Source organism: Solea senegalensis, linkage group LG14 (genome assembly GCF_019176455.1).
Source record: "Solea senegalensis isolate Sse05_10M linkage group LG14, IFAPA_SoseM_1, whole genome shotgun sequence".
Classification (NCBI taxonomy): domain Eukaryota; kingdom Metazoa; phylum Chordata; class Actinopteri; order Pleuronectiformes; family Soleidae; genus Solea; species Solea senegalensis.
The window spans coordinates 20,450,542-20,469,063 of record NC_058034.1 but is presented as its reverse complement, the minus strand read 5'-3'; the positions used below and the strand labels follow the sequence as shown (position 1 = coordinate 20,469,063).

The following is an 18,522-nucleotide window of genomic DNA, read 5'->3' as shown; positions in this document are numbered from 1 at the left end:
ATCACTGGTTTCGGAAATGAGTAAATAAATAAGAGTGTCACAGCCTCTGTTACAGGAGGAGAGGAGCATGACTGCAGGGGCTGATTCTCTCCGGACTGATAAGCTCCATTGTGCGGGGCAATACAGATAGAGAAAAAATCAGCAGATGCAGCGTTCCTTGAAATGGTCGGGATCAATGGTTATATTTACTTTTGCGGGGTCGGAGGGGGGGCTTGAAACAGCAGCATATAAAAAGGTCACTCGATCCCTCTCTGGGCATCGCTCCTCGTCCGTCTCTTCAGCGTGTGAGAGACAGACTCGTCCCAGGCCTTTTGAACCATGAAGCACTGTGTGTGGCTGTTGCTGGCGTTGGGCTGTGTGCACGTTCACGGTGCACCAGTGGAGAGCGTCGGCCTCGAGCAGGGTTCGTGCACTGACGCGTTTGCCCTGAGTGCTGCGAAGGAGGCCCTCACCAAGATCAACCAGGACCGGCAGGACGGCTACATCTTTGGCCTGCACCGGCTGTCCAACGTGCACATTGGAAAACATGTGAGTTAAGAAAGAAAGAAAGAAAGAAAGAAAGAAAGAAAGAAAACATCCTCAGTGATGTTAGGATGTTACTGACTGTGTGTGTGTGTGTGTGTGTGTGTCACACACAGAAAGAGACTGGTGTGGTTTTCTACCTGACTCTGGATGTTGTGGAGACCAACTGCAGTGTCCTGAACAAGAGGCACGACAAGAACTGCGAGGCTCGTCCCATCGACAACACACCGGTGAGAAAACACACGCTTATATAAACACTCAAGACTGTCAAGACTGTAAAATGAAAACGGTCAAAATGGCAGTAACACCTGAATGAATCAAGTTCTTTCACACTCAAGTATGGAAGTAGTCTGTTATTCCCAAAGTGTGAGCCCTGGCCCCCTAGTGCACAGTTATGGTACTGCATGTGGGCCATGCTCATTAAATACAATTATATAAATTGTATTTAAATACAGATTAAAATTATTATATGGAACAAAATAAAACCATTTAAATTATGTTTTATTTTTATTTTACCTGACCTAGTAAAGCAGGTTATATACTGCACTATAGCGATGCGTGCCAGTATCCAGCGTCAGCCGCTCGGCATACAGGCCTAACATTTCGGTAGTTGCACTCAATGTTAATGTGTTCATTTTAATTCATAATTTGTTATTTATGTGGATGGATAATTTGGCACTTTGTTGTGAAGTGAAACCTTTGCAAATATTACACGGAGCCCAGTTGTAATAACCTGAAGTGAACTGATTATTCTATATTATTGATGTGAGTCTTTAATTATTAATCCTAGTCCTGTGTGTTGATTAGAAGCATGATTTAAGGTTTGAGTGTGGACCTCTTTATAAATGTTGTAGTACACTGAGACATTATCGCCGGTGCAATTACTGTGTTTGTTTTTGCAGGTTTACGGACAGTGCAAAGCCGTCATCTACTTTAACAGGCCACACAGAGTGGTGCGTCTCATCAAATACGACTGTAAACTAAGACCAGGTAAAAAAAAAAACAAAATAAACCAAAGATTTTGAATGAAACACAATTTCTCAGCCTGAGATGTTGTGTCTTGCTTGTGTTCCCAACTCATCACCCTCTCTTTCCTCTCCGTCTAGTTCCCGCTGGTAAGGTTACTGAGGTGTGTCCCGACTGTCCGACTCTGTGGAACAACGACGACCCTATGATTCAGAAGACCGTGTCTGAGTCTCTGGAGAAGTTTAACAAGGACAGCGGGCTGAAAAAACGATTCGCCTTGCTCAAAGTCGCCCGCTCTACCTCTTCGGTAAGTGTTTTCATCTATAAGACACATTTATAACATAGCTTTTGCATTCTGGACCATGGAGAGAATATAGTGGCTGATAAAGATAAATGATATGCGACAGACATTCTCCTTTGTCCAGTCAAAACACCTCTGTTAAACCTTCCCCCCTTTGTTCCCCTTTGTGTCTGCACACCCAGATGGGCATGGCGACGTTCTACAACGCAGAGTACGCCATCCAGGAAACCACCTGTGTCAACAGCGCAGATGCAGTGGCGGCCGATAAGTGCCCGCTCATGGACTGCGAGTTCGCTGTGAGTCGAGCTGAAATTCAGATGAGAGACCTAAACGCTGTCCGTCTGTGTGTGTTTTTCAAGTCCAAATCTAAATGAACATCTCTTGTTCCTCTCCCCTCCCCTATCTCTGTCTTGTTTCTTTTTGTTGTGTCCACAGCACAAGGGCTTCTGTAAGGCATCTCGTCACACCGCTCCTGATGGGGAGGAAGGCATCACTGTAGAGTGTGAGATCTACGAGCCTGAGGTAAGACTCAATTAATGTCCCTCAAACTCCTGGCATTATGTTTGTTTTTCCTCCCAAAAGGATCGCATTTTTAAATGAAGTTTGTAAAAGTCTGTTGGGACCATGAGCTCAACTCAGCAGGAAGTCGGCCATTTTGAATTTGGTGTCCGTCTTGTTTCAAAAATGAACGAACTCGTTCATCGTACCCACATAAACAAAACAAAACAGACACATCAAAGATGCAACGTTATGAAAGCGTGCGTCAGGGAATAAAAGGCTACTTTTTGGTGAATTGCCACCATTCACCACAAAACAGGAAGTGGCCTGTAGCTTTGTCGTACGTTGACCAATCTGCACGAAACTTCACACGTGACACAAGAGACCGAACATGTCTACAAATAGAAACTTAGTCAGCCACATTGAGCCACACTCATGATGGCTCACTTCCTGTTGGACTAAGTTTCTATTTGGCCACAAAACAGGAAGTGCACCACCTGCTGCATTCATTCTCAATGGGACTCCCAAGTAAAAAGAAAAATGCCTTTACGATCATGACAATTTCATACTAAACCCAAATTTAGACATTCGTTCATCTCCATAGTGACAGTCGATGTTTATCTACCACACATCAGTAAATGTGGCTTTGTGTGTTCTCCAGGCTGGCGAGAGAGAGAAGAAACAGCACCTGCTGGGCGGCGAGACCGACCACAGCCACAACGACACAAAAACGCACAACCACGACCACGACCACGCCCACGCCGCCGACCAAGCACACACACACGACCACGTGCACGACCACACCAAGAGCCACGCGCAGCACGTCAAGACCCACACGCACGCCGACGACAGCGCCCACCACCACACCCACGACCACGGTGCGGGCAGCGCCCACAGGCACGCCCACGCTCACTCCCACGACCACGGGCACGGCCACGACCACGCGCACGCCCATCACGCCAAAGCACATAACCACAGCGGCGACTCGGCAAACCATCACCACGACTACAAGCACGCCGGCACCGAGCACACGCACGAGCACGACCACGAGTTGGCCCTGGACCACGACCACAAGCACGCTCACCTGCACGAGCACGAGCACCACCACCACCACCACGACCACGAACACGAGACCGCACACCACGACCACCCAGAGGGCACGGTGATGATGTTGCCCGCCGTTGACAAGCCCGTGACTCTGCCCTTCTTCCCCGAGAACCCCCACGAGACTGGAGTCACCCTGCCCTCCCAGCCTGACCCTCAGATCCCCGGAGAGAGCAAACCTGTCATCGAGCCCTTCCCCACCTCACTCTCAGCCCAGTGCGTCCAACCATCGGGCAATGTCAGCCTGGTGGACACACTCCTCATGGAGGACCCACGGTTCAAAGCAGATGCGTAAGACGGACCCATGGAACTCAATCAGAAACTGAACTGACCTTTGGAAACAATGTAGAAAATCAGGAAAAGTCAATTTGGCGTGTGACTCACTGAGTGACACTTTGACTGCTTCCCTGGGTGATTATTGGCAACAAATAATTGGCTTTATGCATGAAACACGTGACGTTTCCTTTTTTTCTTCATTGTGGCATCTAATAAAAGTGAGTGCATTAAATAAACACTCAACACTTTTTTCCCCCCACACATTTCCTCTGTCGGTGATCATTGTTCCTAAAATACTGACTCTGTCAATGTATAAGTGTTTTTATATCTTACATACAAATATGAAATAATAAATCATGACAATTATGAATCATTCTTGTGTCTTTGTGCAAGAAAGAGGAGGGGGGCGTGGACTGGAGGCCTACACGATCATCTATTATTCAAACTGTGGTGCAAGAGCTTTCCTTTGGTGGTACTTTGGGAGGAAAATCAAAAATACTGAATCAAACAAAAATAAATAAATAATAAGAAGTGGGACCTTATCTCTCGCTCCATCTCACTCTAATTGTGTGTGAAATATATGTGAGGAAGAGGAGGATGCTGAGCGGTCAAATGATCGTATTAGGGATGAATCTGCCTCCTGTGAAAAGTCCACAGCTGACTTTTCCTGGGTTGGTCCATTTTGGTTTTAGTTAGTTTCAGTCGTGGCTGTTTGCTCATGCTCTGTTTCCGTGTGTTCCTGCTCTGCTCCGTGTTGTTTTTCTGCAGTTTCAGTTTGACCTTATGGCCTTTTCGTAACTTTTATTTACTAAGGACTAACTTTTTGTTCCGTCCTCCGAATTTTTTTTTACACATCCTTTACAGAATGGACCAACCCAGACTCTGGGGAGCACAAATACAATCAAACACAGGTGAAACTAACAAGACACAGGTGAGACACATTAGTGTGCGGCAGACAACTGACAGGCAGGACACGACAGGAAGCAAAACCGGACAAGATGCGCACAAGTAATCCAGAGACTTGAAAAGAACTCAAGGTAAAGAAAAACAGAGCAATCCTATGTCAGGAACCATCTTGTCACCATAAACGTAATCTCTATAAACATGAATGTGCAGCGGCTAATTCGTTGACGGATGAAAGCTATATTGGCTCCAAGATTGTTCCCCAGACAGCTTTGTCTTTCTTTTCTTTATAAAAAAAAATAAAAATAAAAAATGAAAGTGTTAAGAGGGAGTAGTTAAATCACTGTCACCAAGCTAGTGCTCCCGGCTGTTTCACTAAGATTAGTGAATATCACTTTTTCTTTTCTTTTGCAGAATTAACAAGATAATACTTGATGAGTTCCACACATTTGTCCGTAGTGGGATTGATAAAGGATTATCTTGAATTGTCTTACTTGAATTTAAACCTTTTTGTGCTGGTTTTACCTGGAGGTGAAGTCCCATTAAATGTCACCGGAGAATTAAAAAGTAGGGTTTTTTTTTTTTTTTCCAACAGTTACAATAATATGGCCATTTAAATTTGTGAGATGATGCTGAAATAATGGTTATAGCTGTATGACAGCAGTTGTAGAGATGTTCAAGTTACACTCTGTTTTAGCTCTGTAGACATTTACTTCAACAGCTCTGATCTTTGCTCTGTCGCCGTCAAATACGAGTGCTTGGTTGTAAAACTAGGAAAAATAAAATCCCTATAAATGAAACCACAAAAACTATTACTTTTTAAAAAAAAATCTCTACTGTATATGATGAGCTGTCTTTTGGCTCACTTGTTACCCAGTGCACTTTGACCCTTCAGTCAATCAGAGCCAGCCATTGGCCGAAAGAGCAGCTGATAGAAGTTGTTTGTTTTATCATGATAGAGGAGGAAAGTCCACCGTCAGCCTTACGTAGGCCGCTCTCAAACTGTGTCTGGAAAAAAGTGGGATCCAACAAGTCTACCAAAGGAAGATTTTCAGGCCAGGGCATGCGTTAAGCTAAAGGTCAAACTATCTGCCCAGATAGGCTTGAGACATTTGGCTTGGTGACACTATCGGGGCCCTGTGTGTGTGTGTGTGTGTGTGTGTTTGTGGGTGTTACAGGATGAGTGTGTATCTGCTGATTCTGTGTCTGGCTTTGCTGCATCAGGAGGGGAGAGCCACACCGGACGCTCCAAGCTGCGTCAGTCCCGAGGCAGTGAGAGTCGCAGAGGAGACCCTGGAGCAGATCAACCAGGACCGGACCAACGGATACATCCTGAGCCTCAACAGACTGTACGACCTCTCGCACACTCCTGACACGGTGAGGGCACACACACACACACAGGTGCATGCAAAAAAAACCTGGAACATCATTCTGCACCAGGTCATATCCTGAGGAATGCTTAAGCATTTGCAGAAAGGTGGAGGAACACAATGGACAAAAACAGTAGTATAAGGTTTGTTGTTCTCAAGTTAAGACCTGGTTTTAAGGTTAGGTCTCTGATGTGTCCTCATCAAGATATAAGAACAAGTTTGTGTGTGTGTGTGTGTGTCCAGGAGAAAGATGGCTCCCTCTACAAGCTGACCATTGATGTCATGGAGACCAAATGCCACATTGCCAGCAAGAAACCTTGGAAACAGTGTGAAGTCAGAGATATTAGTGATGTTCCGGTAAGTGTTGGTGCATTTCCTCACTGCGGGCCCAAACCAACACATTTAAAAACATGTACTGCATGAAATGAAATGAAAACATGAACAAATGTCTGGATTGAAACCAATATCTAACTATTGCAGCAGTTTGATGGGATACAAGTGTCTTGCCCTTGTTGCTCTGTGCTGCTACAGGTCTGATAGTTTTGCCTGACAGGGGCAGAAAAATAATATCAACATCAAAAATCGTCAAACGTTACAGGTCAGCACAATCCGATGACATGCACATGCAGACTGTACACCATTTGTGTTATTCAGGTGTACGGGGAGTGTGAGGTGTCTGCCTTTGTCGACACTCGAGTCAAACTTCAGAGCTACTCCTGCGTTCTTCGAGAAGGTATGAATTCATTTTTTTTCCCCCCGTTTTCCGTGGACATTTCAATTCAACAGAAAACGTAAACTTAAACTCTGTTGGTCGTCGTGTCCAGTTCCCGCCACTGCAGTGGTCGGTGTGTGTCCGGACTGTCCCACGGCTGATAACATGAACGAGCCGGTCGTCAAGGAGACGGCCACTCTCTCCCTGCAGAGGTTCAACGAAGAAAGTCGCCTGGCCAACTACTTTACTCTGGAGAGAATCACCAGGGCCAGCTCACAGGTTAAGAAACAACACAAGATAATTATATAGATCAGTGGTTCTCAAAACAAAAGCAAGCGTGACGAGTACCACCAGTAAGCAATTCTTCCTATTTTAACTGCTTACAGATGTAAACAGACACATAATTAATGAATCAAGTTTCAGGGCAGAAGGTTTATCTTTTTTTCTTTTTGCCTTTTGTAAAGCAGTGCAAACCATTTAGTCCTGGTCTTTTCCGGCTCCTTCTCTGAAACCCCTTTTAAACCAGAGAACAAACTGTCTTTTGAAGTCAAAATCCAGAGGAATCACCTCAGGCTGGACACTTTGATCTCTACTTTCTGCCTACACTGAAGTGGTTTTGTTACTCGCCGTCTCAAAAAAAAACGACAAGTGGAACGGCGTAATCACAGCACACACAAGTCGAGCGGACAGGTTGTGAATATGGCGAGGGAGCGTGCAAACGTGCTGGTACATTAGCACACTTTTAGTTGGAGACTACTCAATGACGGCAACAAGCGGATGAAGTCGTAAAGAAATAAGATTGCTGGCTGAGTTGAATTTAGAAGGCATAATACTGAGGATCATCCTCCACCTTCACAATTTTGTGCTACTCAAGAGAAAAGCTTTATATATTGCTTCTGCACCTGGGTCAAATTCACCAATAACTATTGGTGTGTGTGTGTGCAACAATAATTCTACTTTTTATATTTTGGTTATTCTCAGAGAGTCTGGAAAACAGGCGTTTTCAATCTAAATGTTTTGAGGATTCTTACATTTTTAGGCAGTTCTTAGATGTTTAGAAGTACAGTGTGTGTCTGTGTGCATCATGTCGTTGTGTACTTTGCCAGTGGGTGGTCGGTCCGTCCTACTTTGTGGAGTTCACCATCGTGGAAACGGTGTGTTCAAAGGGAACAGATGCGAGTGAGATGAGCAGCTGCCCACCCATGGACTGCCAGTTTGCAGTGAGTATAAAACACATGCTCATTAAGACTGTGCAAGTGGACTTTTTAAAGCACCAGTGGCCGATTGTTGCATTTGGAAATTGCAATGTAACCGTTTCACATAAAATATGCATCGTATTCGTCGCGTCAATATAACTTTGTGTAAATGAGATCGCTAAGCGATGCTCAACTATTCTTCTCTGCACACTTTCCCCCCTCTCTCAGCATAGAGGCTTCTGTTTGGGCTCACACATGGCCCACGAGGACCAGTTTGAAATCAGGCCCATGGGCGGAAAGAAGGGAAGCTCATTTCAGGACAGGAAGCCCGTAGAGGTGAAGTGTGAGATCTACGAACCTCAGGTAAGCAGCATTTTAACAGCTAAAAACTTTAAATACAGACCCATTTTTGGCATATCCCATACTGGTATGAGTTATTCACATTTATGATGGATTAAGAGGCTTTTAATGTTTTAGATTTCAGACAGTTTCTGAAGTAGTAGTGGTTCCCATCCTTTTTTCCTTGAAGCCAAGTCCAAGACAAACCAGGGCCTGTAAGGGGATTTGACCCTAGGTTGGGAGCCATGGCCATAACAAATAGACAAACTCCGCACTGTCATCATGAATTTGATATATGCATGTTTATAGATTATAGGAAAATGGTTTGCAGACTAGGGAGAGCACTCGGAAATTCAACTCACAATTACAGAGTCATCGGTAAAGTTAAATCTTGATGCGTGCTTGCGCTTGTACATAAAACCAATCAAAGTGGATCATCGCGGTCTCGTCCTCTTTCTCTGCAGGCTGCCGCTGTGGAGGAACACGCCCATGCCAAAGCAGACGCTGAGCACACCGGGCATCAGCACCACAACCACACACACCTGCATCCCCACGAGCACGTGCACACGGGCTCAGCGGGCTCTGACGTCGCCGTCGCCATGCCAAAGAGTTCTCTCGGGACTGTGGTGCATCAGCCTGCTCCTGCCAGATCGTCCCCGAAAACAAGCTCCTGCCCCGGGCCGCGCAGGCACAATCTGGGCTTAGACAGTCTTAAGCTGTAACTTCCGGCTGTGCTGCATCCTTCCAGCTGTTCCTTCATGGTGTACTCAGTTACAGTGTATTAGACAAGAAATGGTAATGCACAAGTAGAGATTAAGTTTTATATAATAAAAATGCAAATGACATTGTTTGATTGCAGTAAGATTGTTTGATTATACTGTACATTAAATGTCTTAATCCTGAGACTGGGCTGTAATTATTGAGAGACATCAGGGTGCACATTCTGAAGATGTGTTTGAAACCTTCTAACTTTATAATTTTACAACTAAAAAGAGACAAATGAAGTCAGTGGCAAAGTTCTCTGTCGCTATGGATCTGTTCCTTCTGTGTTATTGGGACAGCAAAGGCCACAGACATTTAGTCACGTGTCTACTGATAGAGTAGTTGCTCTCAATGTTTTCCAATACACGCTTAAAGTTTAAACGGAGCATAAGATAAGACTGAGGAGGCAAAGGCTCCTTAAAACCCCTCATGGCACAGAATCTGCAGTGGAGAAGCATTTCTGTGGTTGACGAGGTTGCAAAACAATCTTGAACGTGAACAGCGGTTTTCTACAGGTTGTTCGTTTTATCCGTGGACAAACCCTCGATCACACTGTCTCATCCACGCTAACATGGAAGGAGGCAAAAAAAAAAACCTTATCATGAAAAATATGTTGGCTTTTCTCTACCTCATTATTGCAGGATTCATAGATACAATAGCTAGCTAGCTTTGTAGTTAGCTAGCTGCTATTATATCTAGCAAGCTTTGTAGTTAGCTGGCTGCTATCAGATAGATACGATAGCTAGCTAGCTTTGTAGTTGGCTGGCTGCTATCAGATAGATACGATAGCTAGCTAGCTTTGTAGTTAGCTGGCTGCTATCAGATAGATACGATAGCTAGCTAGCTTTGTAGTTAGCTGGCTACTATCAGATAGATACGATAGCTAGCTAGCTTTGTAGTTAGCTAGCTGCTATCAGATAGACTGTCTTGAAGTTACACTAACTCAAACAAGGAATCCTGGAGTGTATCTTTAATTTAGCTGTCAAATCTAAGTATTTTTAACTGAACAAAAAAGCAAAAATGACATTTTTAATGTAAAGTAAATGACTTCATTGTGTAAAGAAAAAAAAAAGTCAACAACTGTGCCACCTGATGTACTTTACTTCAGCAGGTAAATACTGTGCTTGAGTGTCGATTTCAATCATCTCTCTCTTCCTTTGTGTGTGTTGCAGGTGTTACTCATGTTGTGGGTCTGTTTACACAGTCATATTATGGGAATTATAATGTCCCCATGATGTATATTATTAAATTTTAAGGTGAATACGTGTTGTATGGTTAAGATGAGGTCAGGGTCAGGCCAGTCATGGATGGATGAGCAGTGTTTTGGAGATGATGAAAATGCCTTTGTTTTTTGTATCAAAATACTTAAAAACAATGTTGAGTATTTTAAGTCACACGCTTTCATGTCCACCTTTGAGTTTGCTTTTTTGTTTGATTTTGTTTCATTAGAGGTCTTTTCTGGACTTTGAATTTGTGGTTTAGTGCTATAAGGTGTGTACAACTTTACAAGGTTACTTCCTATCCCTCAAAGCGTTTCTTCTGCATTTAAAATTAGAACTTATTGATCACATTAATCTGTTGACTGATTATGGAATATGCCTGTTGCTCTCAGACATTGTCCTCTAGTAAAATACAGTATACAGTATTTTATTTTCATGCATGGCTTGGTTGCTAAAATAAGTTTGATGTCATCTGAAGTCATGGAAACCACTCTGTGTGTTGATGATGATGTCTGTAATTCTTCTGGAAATTCATTACACCTCTTGCCCCTTGATATGTTTACTGCAGTGTGTTAGGCACCGCACAGGGTCAAGAGGCCCCACAACAGGAAAGAGTGTCGCTGTGATTTGCGGTGACACTTTCATAGGCCCGAGCGCACATTGTTCCCGGTGAACGATGGGAAGCGCGAAGCGGCTCAGGGGAGCGACAAAACTCAATGAAGCTTAGTCTCCAGGGGGGAGCAAGCTGAACACAATTTCATTTACTCATTTGAAAAAGAGTTGTCACATTGCCAAGTAACACACCGAGCCGTTTTTTTTCTGTTAGGCTATTATTTACAGTGAGCGATTCCAAGGGAAAGTCAAATATAGGGAGTGCAAGCAGCAGTGTGGATTTGTTCTTTTTCTTATGACCTGCATAAAAAGTCCCAGCAACTTTTTTATCTGTTAATTTATTTCCATTGTCTGAAGGAAACCCTGACATGGCAAATGCTTTCGCGAGCAACGTCTTTGTGAAAAATGACATTGGTCTTCCTTAAAATATATTTTATTATTATATATTAATGTCTTAAATATATATATTTAATATACATTTAATTAATGTATATTTTTCTACACTTTTCTCTCTCAGGTCTGTTTCCATCCTGTAAATTAACCGACATGTGCTATTTAGGTCGACGAGTTGAGTGTGAAGCCTTCTGAAACTCAACGTGTGTCCACATGGTGTCACCCTTGCGTTTGTTTTCGCCTCATCTCACTGACCCGGCAACTGAAGCTCAGTGAAATGCTTGGAGGAAGTGTGAGTTTTGCTGTTACATAAGATGCAACTTTCAAAGGCGAATAACCTTGATGAGTTAAACTACACAAAGAGTCAGCCTTGCTCTATTGCTTTGAGACAGATGTATGAGAGGTTTGCTTTTTTTTAACATTTTCTAATCGTCTGATACTCTTTGACTCCACGTTAAATCCATAGGTTAAAAAAGAAAAAGTTGGTAATCACATGGTTTCTGTTGAAAAAGGATTTCAAGATTTGGGAAATGTAGGTCATGCAGAGCCTCAATACGTTAATGCTGCGTTATGTGAGCCTTAAATCACTGACTGTTGATCAGAGGCACAGTAAATCTGTACTAATCTACCTCTGACTTGCTACTCTGTTGCCATATCATTCTGTTGCTGTCGCACAGTTTCAGGCTAATTGAATACGTAGCCTGTCGGTATCATCATTTGTTCCACTGCTTCCCTTCTTGCCTGCCTCGGTGGGGACTGGATCTAGTCCTCATGCTGTAAGTGTCACACATCCCCCATTATTAATTAATACACCCTGAAGATGCTTGTGTGTATGTGTGTGTGTGCGCACGGCTGCCTGGCGGATGACTCACAGTCATTTGTGTGTGTGTGTGTGTGTGTGTGTCTCGGCTGTTGCATACGGTTGAGAGAGAGACGCCACAGGGAGAGTATCCAAGGTTCAGGACTCCTGCTGACACTCACTGGCCTCACACCACACACAGAAGAAATCTTAGCTCTGTTTCTCGCTGCATCCCAAAGTTTGTGAGTGTGGACTGATCCACTCAAGAGGCAAAGTTAAGTACGTTTTTTGGGAATACACCAGCTGAGAGCAGAGAGAGGAAAACATGAGTTTTCAGATGTTGTCAGATCAAAGTGAAAGACTTGTATGTCAGGGACCACAACACAGAAAGTATTATAATAATAATAATAATAGCTACCTATACTCTGGACAGGTGATTGTCCTTGGGATCTTGGTCAAAGTCAGTCTTTGTAATTTTCTTTGGCAACAGTAGGTGGCGTTGTAACATACAAGGGGCTTTCGAGGGCCTTGAACTCTTTTTTTTTAATAACTTTCAAGGATTTCAAGGACCCCGTATACTGTTCAGTCACAGCATTTCAGCAAGTTATGGGTTTTAAAACGGTGATGCATGACTTAAAAACATAAATCAAAAGCAAATGTCAGTTACCTTTAAACCATGGTGTAATTAGTTCACACCATTCTGATGAAGCCTGTAGTACGTAGTAAAGGGATTCCTTCTGTGTCAAGACAGTTGGATGCAACAGCAACACTGCGTTATAGTAAAGTAGCAGTTTGACGAGATAAATGCGCCTTTTCACACCCGCCTGGAAGTGTAGGAGGTGAACTTCCATTTCAACCGTTTCCTGATACGCTCCCGAGGATCATGTCCCAGGGTGTGGACGAGTGAACGACATTAAGTGTAAAGATATTGCATATTTTTCCGACCTTCTTCCCATGATGAGCAAATGCTTTTAAAGCTGAATCCCTAATTACAAGATCTGATGTGTTTGAAAAGCAGGCATGGATTAAGTTACGCTCCATCCTTTATAAGAGCCTTAAGAGCACACGCAGTCCCAGAGCAGAACTGGCTGTATTCACTAATAATTCCTCTTGCAGAGACAGCAGCTGCTCTTTTTTCCCCTCCTCACATTTAACCACTCCAATGTCATGAGTGCAATGCAATATTTAGGAGGAGATATCCTTGATACATTTTACACATAGCATAAAATGTGGCAACAACATAAAAACTGCATGTAACTCAGAGTCAACATTTATGTCGAGCTCTGAGAGGGTCTTGGTGATCCTGTTCCCTCTCGCACTCCACTTTCCTCATGTGTGTTAGTAAGGGCGATAATCAAGACGCTGAATGGTATGCGACACAATCCGGCGGGCACATGCCAGATTTGTACCCACGGAGAGGAAATAACACGGAACATCATCCCATTATAAGCCCGCAGGACACCATTAGCAGCAGCGCTGTCTATACTCCCAAAGAGGTGGTGAGAATGTGAATTACTGCTGCCCTACTTCTCCTTCCCTCCACGCCTGGGACCACCTTGAGGGGAGTGCTGCATCTCCACTCCCGTGGTGACACAGATGCTCTGTGCATTATAAAATGACACCTGCATTATACATAAACGCAGCACCATTGTCTCGACTGTCCTCACGTCACTCTCGCACTGGAGGTGCTTTCAGGGGACGAGTGAAAAATGTGTTTAATATAGTCACGGTGCATGTTCAAGAGCGTAATGTATTCATATTTAATAAAAAAATCACATTTTGCAGCATTGTCCTGTATCTTAAAATCACCCACTGCTGTCTTTTTGAGTCCAGTCTCTGGCGTCCAGTTTTGATATCATGCATACTTTAAACTTGACTATGACTGATGCATATTGGCATAGCTGTTCAAATCTTTATGACCAGCGGTCATTTATGCTGTTTTGTTTTGCATTCATTAATGAATATAATAAGTTATTGGTCTTTAAAAGCAAGTTAAAATTAAGATAAATATATTCCGATAATCTTTGTAAATCTCCTTTAAAAGGTTTATGTCTAGATAAGAGGATCAAAGAATTGAAAAAAATTGATTATTTCTGCTTTAAAGTTTTTTTTTACAGGTCGTCTCATGATTTCTGTATGATTTAAGCAACGCACAATTTATACTCTTCCATTTTCATATTGTATTGATATCGCAATAAAAGCCCAGATAGGTATATGGCCACTAGTTGGTAGCCTTGCCCTTTATTTTATATCATCCCCATGCAAGGATTTATGTACATGAGCCCTGGCTGTAAAACCACAGTCACATTTTATTCTGGACGAAATGAAACTAATCAGAGTAGAATTTAAAGCATGGGGTGGAAGCGTGCTCATATTCTTCTTCTAGCCTATATTCTCTGCTAAACTGTGTGTTTACAGTTATTTTTTTCATTGTATTTTGCATTACCAACTCAAAATAATTGGAGGTTTTGCAGAAATGGCACAAACACCGATTAAATTATACATAGATGAGTTGTGATGCAGTGGTGCGGCATCTTTCAAAGCGTTTGGGGGGACACAATAATCGGATTAGATTAGATTAGAGTAGGGTTAGACTTCACTGAGGAAGATAACAAAATATACAGTTAAGAATATGAAGATGCAAGATACCAAATAGGGGTAGAATGAGCAATAAAAATTGAAAGCAAAAATATGAAGAAAAAATAGTAAGAATATCATTAAGCGATCTATATACAATACACACATTTCACTAGGGAAATATAAAAAAAGGCACATACAGGATAATTAATACAGGTAAGTAGTAGGCCGGAAGTGAGGAATAGTGCAAATTACAGGTATGTGTTTGACAGCATAACAGAGTTTTATTCTAGCATAGTCTAATCTGGTCAGGGGAGGGGGACGGTCAATTGAACTACAGTCCAGCTTTTTTGGTGGAAAAAGCACCAAACTTAAAATAATATAACACTCTCTCACCACAATATGGTATTTGTGTAGAATTTCAAAATAAAAGTGTTTGTTTTTATATGGAACAATGTTTCATTCACAAAAAAAACCCTGAATAAATCATATCTTGATATAGAATGGAGGGCCACATTAAATCGATTGGAGGGCCACATGTGGTCCCCGGGCCGCGAGTTTGAGACCACTACTGTACACAGTAAATTAAAACCACTCCTTAAGTGTACACGGGTGACATTCAGGTTATTCCCGCCAGTGTGTGTGTGTGTGTGTGTGTGAGAGAGAGAGCGATAGAGAGATAGAGATAAAGGAGGGCAGGTACCAGACAGCGAGTCCCTCCTCCGCGGAGCCACGGTGAGTCTCTGTTCCAATGGAAGCAGGTGGGAACCGCGCGCTGCTCCAATCACACCCTCCCTCCGTGCGGGAGGACGGGGCGAGGTAAGCGGAGGGGGGGGGGAGGGAGTCCGGGACTGGAGGCAGGACCTAAACCAACTTCTGCACTCGTAACAGGAAAAGTCGGGGAAACGCGTCAATATCCGCGCCACTCCTGCGTCTGCTCAGCGTGTTACGGTAAACAGTGACAGGGCGGCACTTCACCGGAATAGTTGCCGCCACTTGGCCGCGGTTGAGAGCACCGTTGTCGGCGTTCAGTGCTGGGACGACTCGCTGCTATGAAGCGTATGCACTGACCGGATTTCGGGACTGTTTGGACTACTTCTTGGCTTGTTTTTGCGCTGGATTCCTCTCGCGGTTCGTTGCCTCTGTCTTACCGTGGAATAGCAAACAATTCAAAAAATAAAAATTAAAAATGCCTGCGAAAACGAAGTACAACCTCGTTGATGATGGACATGATTTGAGGATCCCGCTGCACAACGAGGAAGCCTTTCAGCATGGCATCAACTTCGAGGCAAAGGTGAATCTGCGCGAAACTTTGAAACTTCCACGCACCGTGTTATCGTCTGCTGCCTCTCCTTTTCTGTGTTTTAATGTTACTCTGTTCAAAATAACAACACAAATCCACTCAAACGATGTGACACAAGTTGATATCCAGCTGTGATTTTGAACGGAGTTAACACTGTTCTGACGAGGACTGTTTGAATTGTATTGATATGACAAATACCTGTACTTATATTAAAGTTAACATGCTGTATTTGTTGTATTTTACCACCCTGACGACAGTACATCGGCAGTCTGGATGTGTCGCGGCCGAGCAGCCGAGTGGAGATCGTGGCTGCGATGAGAAGAATACGGGTGAGTGGAAGCCCGAACGTAACTCCATTCAAAATGTTGCTTGTTTTTCCACATCCTCCTTCACCAGCTGCCATGTATATACAGTGTCACGCACCGTGCGTGTGCTTAGAAGTCATTCGAGTGCACTCTTGTATTCGGCATGTGTTTTACTCACTGAGTTGGATTGCTGCCCACACTCTGGTGAAGTTCATTTTGATGGAAGACTGTGGGAGTGTGAGAAGTGACACATCACTTGAAGAGGTTGTGGTTTGTGGTTTATTTGGAATGCTCAGTTTAAGACAACACCAGGAATGTTGCTTTCGCGCTGATACGGATTATACTTGCACATTACTATGGTTTAAACGCTGATATTGACATAATCTTAACTGTCGTACTCTGGTTATGACTTATCTCTCAAATGAAATGTGCCTATATAAAAGTGTATATATGTATAATAACTATCAAAAGATACCTAGTAGGCAGTAATAACCAGTAGCTGTAAAGCAGTGATAGCATGGTTGGACTACTTGGTGACCTTTTCCTCCAAAGCATCAGAGGACATCTTCGTGACATGGGTCAAAGGACACACAAACCACGTGCCATCATTCAGACACTGATACTGTGAGTTTTTTGTATAGTTGCGAGGGTCAAAATGTGCATCTCAGACTCGGCGCTGCCTGGCAGGACGTTCGGTCTCCCATGTGCTCCATCACTGTTTGTGAAGTTTTCTTTGAAGCGATGCACTGGAGTGTGATCCCTCCCGCTCTCTCCCGCTCCTCCCCCTCCGTGCTGTGTAAACCCAAAGATTTACAGCTTTTTATTGTAAGTACAGACAGTCGACTCAATCTCAATATTGTGTCCGTCGGCTCAGGAAGCAGCTGGATTAACAGCCTAATAAAGGTTTTTGCCAAGTGTTGTAGAAGTATTATGAGGATTATCGTGCAAAAGTGGTTGGTGTGCCGTGTTTGAGTGAGGATTCCTTTAAGAAACCACACACACATGCACACATGTGTGCCTACACGGGCGACATTATACCTATGTCTTTCATATTTTATCATCTAATCATTTTTAATTTAAACTTATTATGAAATAGCTGGGAAAGCAAGCTGTAAAGAATGAATTACTCACTATGTTTACATGCACCGCTGTGTCAACCTGCGGCGGTAGCTCGCGACTGTCGGACAACTTGCAGAGTCCGAGTAAACACGCTGAGGAGAAATTCGATTTATTGACCGTGTACTCTCTATAAGCTTGAGCTATTGAATCCGTTTCCTGTTGACTTTTTTTTTTACGTCACAGACAAACACGCGGTGAAATGGACCGTGAGATGGAATATTAAGTTCCTTCATCAGTCGGACAGACTTTGAAACAAATTATCTGGGTCTGTTAGTCCAAGAAAACCAGACTTTTGAGTATCACAATCTATCTGCCGATTTTTTATCAAGCTGTAGCTGAGCAAAGCCAGTGTCGATACACACACACACACAGGTGTCTGTGTGCGCACAGTTGGGCAAAAGGTGCAAAATGTTCCGATTGCTCTTTGCAGAGAAATGCCCTGCTCCTGTAAAGCAGACCTCCCATTGTGCTGCCATGGCAGCTGTTGTTGTTGGCAGGACAGCAGGCTTTGGTTTGGCTCCTCCACTGTATAAATGGTTTGACGCTGGCTGTGACAACACAATCGAGGGAAACCACAGGTATCCATGCTGGAAGGTGAGGTCACACTGGAGCAGCACTGGAGGCAGATGTTTTACGCAGTGTCCACTGAACGTGGATTTAAAAATAGAGGGGCCAATAAAACTTGCATGGTGTGTGCTGACATGCTCCGGTGTATTGGATGGAGAATAAGTGATGACACTCTTTTAGACTGGCGGGTCAGCATGTTATCCTACAACCACCGTTATTGTTTTAAGATATTACCAAACTGGTTATATAAGTGATATAGTGACATATGTACAAACGCAGACAAAACATTTGCTCGACACTCGAGTTACCAAAGCCAATCAGAGTAAGGATTGAGACATGGGGGGTTGCGGTCATTGGTTTCTGTTCGGTGCAGTGTCGTGCCACATTAGCCGGGGTGCCACCGAGTGGAATGGTTGGGTTTGGTACAGTACGCTATGTTGACTTTTTTGTGCGTTTCCATCAGGAATTGCACCAAATTAACCGGCCCAAACTCTTCCATCCCTTGGGGTACCAGAGTATAATGGTACAGAACGGTCAGGTCAGTGGCTCCACCCATAGAGCCAGCTAGATGTCCTCCATCCACTTGGAAGTTTTGCAAGAAATTTTGTATTTTCAAGGATTGAGCTTAAAAAGTCGGGATTGAAAAAACAGTGTTTTTATTTAATTAGGTAGTCTGGC

The 18,522-nt window shown here is 43.5% G+C and overlaps 2 protein-coding genes across 3 annotated transcripts in view; both read left to right on the top strand.

The window, feature by feature from the left end:
* The first annotated feature begins 244 nt into the window (after positions 1–244).
* Positions 245–9,090, top strand: fetub (fetuin B). The gene is made up of 15 exons (XM_044044520.1): positions 245–528; positions 639–752; positions 1,425–1,512; positions 1,629–1,795; positions 1,972–2,085; positions 2,225–2,311; positions 2,949–3,682; positions 4,436–4,440; positions 5,679–5,947; positions 6,184–6,297; positions 6,595–6,673; positions 6,765–6,931; positions 7,759–7,872; positions 8,077–8,211; positions 8,652–9,090. Exons 1-15 carry the CDS (start codon positions 319–321, stop codon positions 8,907–8,909), a joined length of 2,655 nt encoding a protein of 884 aa, XP_043900455.1. The 5' UTR covers positions 245–318; the 3' UTR covers positions 8,910–9,090.
* A 6,305-nt stretch (positions 9,091–15,395) lies between these two features.
* nos1apa (nitric oxide synthase 1 (neuronal) adaptor protein a) overlaps positions 15,396–18,522 on the top strand; it is a 143,623-nt gene continuing 140,496 nt past the window's right edge. For both annotated transcript variants that reach the window (XM_044043644.1, XM_044043643.1), the window contains exons 1-2: positions 15,396–15,844; positions 16,111–16,182. In XM_044043644.1, coding sequence (XP_043899579.1) covers positions 15,740–15,844; positions 16,111–16,182 — 177 coding nt within the window. In that variant the 5' untranslated portion in view covers positions 15,396–15,739. The remainder of the gene's footprint in view (positions 15,845–16,110; positions 16,183–18,522) is intronic.